This window comes from Protomyctophum parallelum, assembly GCF_964188405.1.
Source record: "Protomyctophum parallelum genome assembly, chromosome: 1".
Classification (NCBI taxonomy): Eukaryota; Metazoa; Chordata; class Actinopteri; order Myctophiformes; family Myctophidae; genus Protomyctophum; species Protomyctophum parallelum.
In genome coordinates, this window is record NC_139697.1 from 20,138,029 (window position 1) to 20,147,417 (window position 9,389).

General features: G+C 44.9%; 2 protein-coding genes across 2 annotated transcripts in view; both read left to right on the top strand.

Moving 5' to 3' along the window:
* The window catches only part of LOC310867021 (cytochrome c-like), a 453,272-nt gene that overhangs the window by 294,359 nt on the left and 149,524 nt on the right, over window positions 1-9,389 (top strand). The gene's annotated exons all lie outside the window — the stretch shown is intronic.
* The window catches only part of satb1a (SATB homeobox 1a), a gene marked incomplete at its 3' end in the record, with an annotated part of 27,748 nt that continues 24,374 nt past the window's right edge, over window positions 6,016-9,389 (top strand). Inside the window, exons 1-2 of the mRNA XM_083769381.1 lie at window positions 6,016-6,254; window positions 7,609-7,788. Coding sequence (XP_083625507.1) covers window positions 6,035-6,254; window positions 7,609-7,788 — 400 coding nt within the window. The 5' untranslated portion in view covers window positions 6,016-6,034. The remainder of the gene's footprint in view (window positions 6,255-7,608; window positions 7,789-9,389) is intronic.

Here is a 9,389-nt window from a genome sequence, read left to right on the forward strand (position 1 = left end):
CGATAGGGCTTTCTCAGCCTATATATACCATGTTTCGATTCGATGACGTTTCGATGAGTAAATAGACGCAGTTGAGTTGAGTCAAATAAACCAGTGGAGCTGAGTTTTTCATACCAGTGTTGTGGACTCTATTTTTTCCTCTTGTACTGCCTTTTGTCCAGCACCTGGGCTAGAGTGGAGGTGCATGCTCTATTTCCTTTATAATGTGGTTTTATTCATGTAGAAAACAGAAGAAGAAATGATTATTATAACTAAAGCTATAGCAAAATAAACTAGAATAAAAGAAACAGTACAGTAGTGCATCCCGTGGATGCAGAGGTCGTTGTTTTACTGCGTTTTGGGATGCAAAATGCACCCTATTTTAATCTCTGACATTGTCGCCACATCATGTCAGTAGGTCACAGGCCTGAATGCTGTGTTCGTGACTGCTAATTACAGACAACGCAAAACGATCCGCCTCCGTCTCATCCGATATCTACAGGAGAGTGCCTTCAATTTAGTTCCCTGAACCTCCCCTATTAAAGAGGCCATAAAGGCCTATGGTTCATTTGAGTGTGATCCTTTGATGGGTTCAATAGGCAATCCGCCTTAACCCCGGGGTACAGTTGTCCTGGCTAACACCTGACACCAGCGCCGGTGCATTATCAAGGCCAAGGAGCCCGTCCACGCCCTCAGAGTCACAAGGGAAACCCGAGGAGAGAGAGGGTGTCTTCAAGCATGGGCTCCAGCAACAATGTCAGCGATAAGCTTCATTGTATGGATCTCTAATACGGTATAACTTGCGCAAGAAATGGGTTTCTAGGGTAAGATGCTTCAGATTAGATCCCAGTGATGATCGAGGCTGTACGGGCTGATGGCTAAAGGTGTGCGTTTCAATGTGTTTTAAGATAGATAGACGGCCAGAGTTCAGCGATGGGTGTGAACTTGGGAGTGAACAGGGCCGGTATAATTACAGTATGTGGCGTGTATAGTGTATAGTACAGGTAACTGAGTTATACTGGTATAGCCTCTGTCTTTGTGTGTGTCACGCACTGACACTATACGTCTACGCCTGTCGTCTGGTGCGCATGCATGTGTGCTCTCATTGATGCATTTATGTGTATATGCTGCGCGTGGACACGTCATGGACACATGCGCTGGCGCTCGAGCATCCATTTGAACCGGTACATGTGTCCGGTCCGACGGTCGCTCTCATCTGCTCTTGTGTGTGCTGTGCCAGCATGAGGCCTATAGCCCCTGTCTCATCCAGCATCCGCGTGGGGGCCCCCCGCAGTAACCACATCATGACTTTTTAATAACCACATCACATCCAACGGTTGAAAGAGGTGGAATGAAAATCTAACCTAATTTGGAGAGATACACGACTGTGGGAGTGTACGAGGGGGGGAATCCCCCGAGATGAGGGCTCCGAATGAGGGAGCTGTGTGTGCGCCGCGCCGGTGTTGTATAGCACGCTCTGTGAGCGTGTAATGGTCTTAATTATCATTTAGCATGCCAGCCTCGGTAACGATGTAGCGAGCTGCACTGATAGGACGTGAAGTGAGGGGAAAGAGGGAGATTAGGAAAACACATGAACGCCAATGCACAACAAGCACATGCGTGCACACACATAGAATACACACACACGAGGAAAGGGCATATAATTTGAATATGCTAGCACAGATTAAATACTCGACACATAAGCACATAAGCCCTACATGCCAGGTACAATTAGGTATGTGTGAAGTGAACACACACATTTGCACGACCTTGCACGTGCACTTGTGTGCCCACAGTCACACACACACACACACACGCCTGCACACGCATGCACACACACACACACACGCACACGCACGCACACACACGCTGGGTTTAGCTGAGTGACATCTCTCTCTCTCTAAATTAGTCAGCATGAATGATGTGTAACCAGCCATGACTCGTTCTGGCTGGGGAGATAGCTAATTCACTTTGTCTAACCCATTTTGGGCGAGAACCCCTTTTGGTTTTAGCATTATGTTATGTTTTAGCTATTGAAAAAAATAGCAGATCTACAAGCTCACGAGCTTGTAGGTCTGCTATTTTTGAAAAATCGAAGAACGACTGACATATAGAAACATAGCTTTTTCAGAAAACTGTCAGGATGTAGAAGACATTTTTTTAAATCTGATCTCAGGTCAAAATGGTCTAATTAGGCAAAAGTACTAGTCTTTCTTTATCCCTCCCCGACACCTGTCCCTTTATATATACTGTATCTCTTTGTCTCTTTTGTTACTGTTTCTCTCTTTTCCCTCTGCACATATATCCATCCGTCCGTCTCTCCGTTATACCGTTCCGCTGTCTTTCTGTCGACCCCTATACTGTATATACAGTTACTTTGTGGTACACGTACATCCTCCTCCACCATGTTGTTGACACTTTCCTCCTGCCGTATAGTGACAGTCAGCAACCACTCTGATTTCCAACGTGTCATTGGCGCAAGTCAGGTCTCTCTGACTCATACCTAACGGTGTGAATGCTCTCTCTCTCTCTCATTCTCTCTCTGTCCCGCTCTATCTCTCTCACGCACGCGCGCGCGCACGCTCGCACATACGCACGCACGCACGCGCACAAACAAACATCACTTCTATATGCTATCACTCCACCCCCTGTTTTGTGATGTGTGCAACTGTGCACTGTCTAGTCAGTGTACTTTGGGAGAGACCTGAGGCAGCAGTTGTTGGGTATAGCAGACAGTAGTACAGTACAGTATATAGAGGCAGGTTGACAACATGCAGTTCCAGCGGTGCATGATAATTCGACTGCATGGTGGAATTCTGTAAAGCAAAGCAGCCCACCCGCGCGGACCCAGACCCAGACCCAGACCCAGACCAGAACCGTGCTGCTGCCTGGACCTGCACAGCACCGCTGCACTGTCTCTATATATAGACTCCATGGGAATTTAATAATAATACAACTGCTTTCAAAACCTCAAGGTATAGTATTTTATTTCTTTTCTCCATCTGTTCCATGGGGTCTTTGGTCGATTGATTGATTGATTGATTGATTGATTGATTGATTGATTGATTGATTGATGTCTTTATTGATCATGAAATAAAATCTTAAACACCCTTCTGGAACGGGAACCCGTTTTGGTGTTTTAACTATATGCATTATATGTTATACTTTAGCTATTGAAAAATAGCAGATCTACAAGCTCTGAGCTTGTAGGTCTGCTATTTTTGAAAAATCGTGAACAATCCTGGCACAAATATTTGAATATAATATTCTTTCAGAAGACTTTTTATTTATTTCGACGTCAGGCCTAAATGGGTATACATGTATAATAATACACATCTGACCCACCATAATCAAAAGGATAAAACAAAAAGAAGGTTGTTTCCATTACGGTCCTTAATCTTCCTTAGTCAAGATTGTCAGAGTCATGACTTTCAGAGTCAGACAGTCTATTTTTCCACTCACTCTCTCTCTAGGTCGTCCTCAGATGGGCTCAACTCACTTAGGCTGATTTTAAGTGATTTGTACAGTATAAGTAAGTGAAGTGTATTACAACATTTACAATCTGATGAACATGGTCCATTGACATGCAAAAGCTTGAATTCGAGTGATTACTTTTGTATATCAACTATTTCTATATCACTATCGTCTCATGGTCATCAGGGATTATCGCCTGCATATATAAATGATAATGTGATGAAGAAGCACAATTGATATTTCATTTCTAGGGTCCCTTGCTTCATGGCATACATGTTCACTATTGTTGCATACAATAAGAAAGAACTACTAAACCCAAGCGTTTAGGTTATAAACTGTTTTAAACACATATTTGTAACACTTTTTAAACGTGTCACAGTGTTTAGATTATAAACAGAAGAACATGTTTAATCGCCTGTAACACTTTTTAAACACATAAACGTGTTTAGTTTTTACAATCAAAGTCAGTCATATAGGTGTTTAGAATTTGAACACTAGGTGTTCTCGTGAGGTGTTTGAGTGAACTCGTGTTCTACTGTATTTTATGACCATTAATAAACATTTGGCATTTTATTATTACACACATGGTGTTTAGGTTTAAACGCGTCACATGTTCCAGGGATTTACAGTGACATTAAACATAAATAAACCATATAGGCAAATGATGTGGAAATAAAATGTCTTTTGAGAAGTTATAATGACAGCCCAAGTCACTATAACTTCCACATTTGCCTATTCCTCTGTTTCCATGGAGAGTTTGGAACGCCCTAAAGACAATAACAAGTGCACTCACACAGCATGCTGCAGAAAATAATAAATACATTTATGCGCAATTGTCAGATTTAATACATTTACGCGGCGCGCTAGTGAATTCATTATTACACCATATGCTAATACAGCTGGGTCCTTTGCTTTTATGAGTATCTCTGTGTGTGTGTGTGTGTGTGTGTGTGTGTGTGTGTGTGTGTGTGTGTGTGTGTGTGTGTGTGTGTGTGTGTGTGTGTGTGTGTGTCTGTCTGTGTGTCTGTCTGTGTGTGTGTGTGTGTGTGTGTGTGTGTGTGTGTGTGTGTGTGTGTGTGTGTGTGTGTGTGTGTGTGTGCGCGTGCGTGTGTGTGCGTGTGTGTGCGTGTTTGTGTGCGTGTGTGCTGTGTCGTTCGCGCAGGGCTTGTAAGTGCAACCAACAATAAGAAAGCCTGCTTTCCACAATCTGATGTTTTGTTGTGCATGCGCTGTGACAGAATTAAGAGATCGAGGACCTCAGACAGGAGGACCAATAGGCTATATAGATTCTAGATCAAAGAACAACATGGATCGCTATTCGCTACTGTATATTGTTCTCTCGGTCTCACCAGCTGGTTCCTAGTCCACAGCAGCAGCAGCTTGTATAAAGGTCTTCTGGATATGATATGAGACAGTAGCCTGCCTATGACTGACCTATAACTTGACGGTATACGCTAAATTGAGCGTCAGTTCAGCGGCACAGCGCTCCGCCGATGCACTGTATGCACGCCGGACAGTGTTGTGAATGGATGGACGGTCGACGGGGCGAAACCAAATCAGTGAGAGAAGACACCTGCACCACCACCACCAGTCCACCACCACACGATTTATGATGCCGGCGACCGATCGACTTTTAGTAGCATCAAGTGACGGCGAGGGTCGGAGCTCATTCTTCATAATAGAGTTGTAGTTAGACTAGGCTATAATAAGCCTACACATCGCGTCGCGACGTGTGGAACACAGGTGTGTTTTTTTTTATCTCTCTCTCGCGCAGACTGAAAGGATAAACATGCATTTTGTGTGCCATGTGGAATGTGGATGGATGTATATATACGGCTACCTGGTTGATTTGTTAGTTTCGGGCTGACGGCTGTTGTTGACGGCTCCACCGCATGCTCCATGAGCATTTTCACGTTGCTGAAACAGGTTGGGTTTTTTTTTGCTTTGGGAAACTTCATCGTAGAGGATTTATAATATGAACAAGATTGCTCGCTTTTTGGTCCCGCAAATGTCACGGAATGAGACAGCGTTACTTTTCCCATGGAGATCCGGGAGGTTGTCATGTTGAAAGGTGTCGCAGCACGCACTATAGCACTACCAGAAGTCAAGTGTTGTGTGTGTGTGTGTGTGTGTGTGTGTGTGTGTGTGTGTGTGTGTGTGTGTCCACCCTCGATCGTCGCATTTTAGTTTTTTGTGTGAAGGTCATTTCTAAATTCTGACCCGGATTTACTCCCCAGTACCGCCCAGTCCCGTTGGAGTCGGACAGAACAGAAGCATACAGGTCACTGTGTTATTGCTAGTGTGAGACGAAATAGTTTGTGTCCATGTGAACATTATCAACAATGCTAAAGTGGCCCTCTTAACCTAAAAATAAAGAGTCCTAAATCATAATGTAACCTATTGTTAATTTGTTGCTCTTATAATGCTACACTGTCTTACCCTTGTTGTCTTACTCTCCATTGATCCTCAGGTGTGTGTGTGTGTGTGTGTGTGTGTGTGTGTGTGTGTGTGTGTGTGTGTGTGTGTGTGTGTGCGCGCGTGTGTGTGATCGGAGGTGTCACTAAAAGGACGCCCCAATAAGATGGACTCCTGCAACGGAACCAGGCCACCCGAGGCGGGCTGCGATCCGGTGCTTATTGACACCCGGCCTCCTCCGGCCAAGCTGGCCCGGTTGGACCAGAACCACGAGAGGAGCAGGCAGGGGAGTCCAGGGCCCAAAGCCCCGGTTCCTCCTCCCCCTCCTCCTCCAGCCCAGAAACCCGCTTCGCCGAGGCCACTGAGCAAGAGCTGGCATAAGAGAGGTATGTATGCTGCCCAGTTATCCCATTCTGACCTGAGATCAGATTCTACAAATGTCTATTACATCCTGACAGTTTCATTATTAACCCATTCTGACCTGAGATCAGATTCTAAAAGTGTTCAAAAATAGTAGACCTAAAAGCTCGTAGCGCGTCACTCGGTGGCGCGCTATGAGCTTGTAGGTCTGCTATTTTTAAATAGCTAAAGCATGACATAATGCTAACACCAAAATGGGTTATAGCTATTTGGACCAGAGCTATATAGCTGCCTATAGTCAGAGAGAGAAAGAGAACCATTATGGGAGATGGTTATCAGTGTTGTTATCAGATGAAGTTCCATCTGATTCCAGGAAGTATAGATGAAACAGATAAGGCATATATAGTTACTCTTTCGTTGTTAGTTGATGTTATATAGTCAGCCCAAATCTGCTGGAGTGTGGTGGTGGTCACTGGCTGGGAATATTTACTAAATTTTCACAATCGCGTGAGATTCACGATCGTGCAAGATTGGGGAAATCCCAATACCACAGTCACACGTTATTTATCTCTTGATTTGGTTTGATTTGATTTAGCACAGTATAAAAACAATACAAAAGGGAAAATACGTAGAGACAATAAAAAAGGAAAGTGCTAGGAGGAGACAAGAAGCCCAAATGGCTTATTATATACGATATTATTATACAGATAACATGATTGCATCGTATAAAGAAAAGGCCTAGAACATGATTGAAAAGACACTTACTTTATTATCGAGACAGTATTGTCAACATAGTTGTCATATCGGCTTCTATATTATGCAAAAAAATTATAATAGAAATAAATAACAAAACAGGGAAGAGATAATAATCAGAATAAGAATAATTTAAGTGATCGGATTAATCAGAACATACAACTTCATTTGTTCTTCTATGAATTAACCCAGTCTGGGCCGGGAACCCCTTTTGGTGTTTTAACTATAAGCATGATGTTATACTTTAGCTATTGAAAAACAGCAGATCTACATAGCTCATACAACGCCACCGAGTGGCGCGCTACGAGCTTGTATAGGTCTGCTATTTTTTGAAAAATCGTAAAAAATGCGGCACAAATCTTTGAATATATATTCTTTCAGAGCCAACGTTTTTTTTTATTTCGACGTCAGGCCTAAATGGGTTAAGAGACAGAGACAGTTGCAGACCAGTGGAGCATAGAGTGTAGTACCTCTGTATTTGATGGAAAACTGGTACGATAAAAGGTGGAGCATGAAGATGAGTATAGCCTGTGTCTAGTGTTGTGTTTGTCAATTTGAGGATTTGAAATCTCTGTGTCTCTGTGTTGTCCCGTCCCGTCCGTCCGCCCATCCACCGACCTATTATAGGGAGCCTGCTGCCCGTGTTCTGCGTGGTGGAGCACCGGGAGAGCCCGGCCCCCGCGAGGGAGAGGAGAGAGGAGCACGCCGAATTCGTGCTGGTCAGGAGGGACCTGCTGTTCAACCAGCTGATCGAGATGGCCCTGCTGTCCCTGGGTTACTCGCACAGCTCCGCGGCGCAAGCCAAAGGTATACGCGCACGCATGCACGCACGCGTATGCACGCACGCACGCACGCACACACACACACACCATCACCATCAACGCGGTCGAGATAATGGATTTCAAAATGCCACGCCAGAGTTCCCGGTCCTTCATTGCCATCATCCCCTGTTCTTGATCACTGATGCATGTGTCCCTATATAGCGATGATGACATGATCAGGGAAGGACAGTTTTCTATACCTCTGGTCTGCTTTGAGGCATAGGATTCCAACAGAGAAGAAGGGAAGATTTATAACCTCATGATCAGCTCTGTGTAGCAGCGGCCGGCAAACGGTGTTCTTCTGGATCGGACTGGTGAAGAAACACGGGGGAAGGTTGCCGTATATTTAGAGAAGTCGATGGGTGGCTCTTCTCTTCCAAGAGAGATTTTGCGCTCTCATTTATTAGAAGGCTGGTGTTAAGTGCCATCCAGCCGTTTCTCTAATATCTTTGTCTCGGAGCCATAGTGTAGAATCGGCTTGATGGTCGTCCTAAACATTCTTACTGCACACGCACGCACGCACGCACGCACGCACGCACGCACGCACGCACGCACGCACGCACGCACGCACGCACGCACGCACGCACGCACACACACACACACACACACACACACACACACACACACACGCAGACACACGCATACAAAAGGCGGTATGTACAAACAAGCGGGTCCTATATGCGCTGGCAAAGTAGTGCAGGTACAGACACACATTATGCTCAACAACATAACCACATGTAGGTGTGCTGAAGAGCCTCTCTCAGTCGGCGCGTGAATATTTATTACCTTCTCTATCCACACACACGTCGGCCTACTGTAGCTGCACTAACTTATATCTCCCTCTGTATAATTACCATCACTCTATTCCTATGTCTGTGCACTGCCTTTGCAAATGGAGTGTACGCTCAGTGTTCTTTATGAGCACGCTGTGGCCGTGGCAATGGGGATGCGTGTTTCGGTGTGTATTTCTAGCCGTTATACTGTACATGTAGCATATCATTTGTCACGACTACACACTGGCACATTAGACCCACGCACATGGTTCCTCGCTTCCTTCCCCCCCCCCCCCCCCCTCGGTAAGTATTGTATATTTTATCAGCGTCAAAATATTAAAGCGTGACATTATATCTGTGGTCTAGTTTTACTCTGCTGTCTTGTACGACCGCGAGTCCTGTGCGCGCATTTTGCCTGTGGCTCAACCTATTTGGGGCGGGGACCCCTTTTGGTGTTAGCATTATGTTATGCTTTAGCTATTGAAAAATAGCAGATCTACAAGCTCGTAGCGCGCCACTCGGTGGCGTGCTACGAGCTTGTAGATCTGCTATGTAGGTCTGCTATTTTTGAACAATCGTGAAAAGTGACATGAAAGTGTTTGAGAACGATGGTAATGGTAGACGCCAGATTTCAGCGATGGGTGTGGGCCGGTATAATTACAGTATGTGGCGTGTACAGTATACAGGTAACTGAGATATACTGGTATAGCCTCTGTCTTTGTGTGTCATGCACTGACACTATACGTCTACGAGCTTGTAGGTCTGCTATTTTTGAAAAATCGAAGAACCACTGACATAGAAACATGGCTTTTTC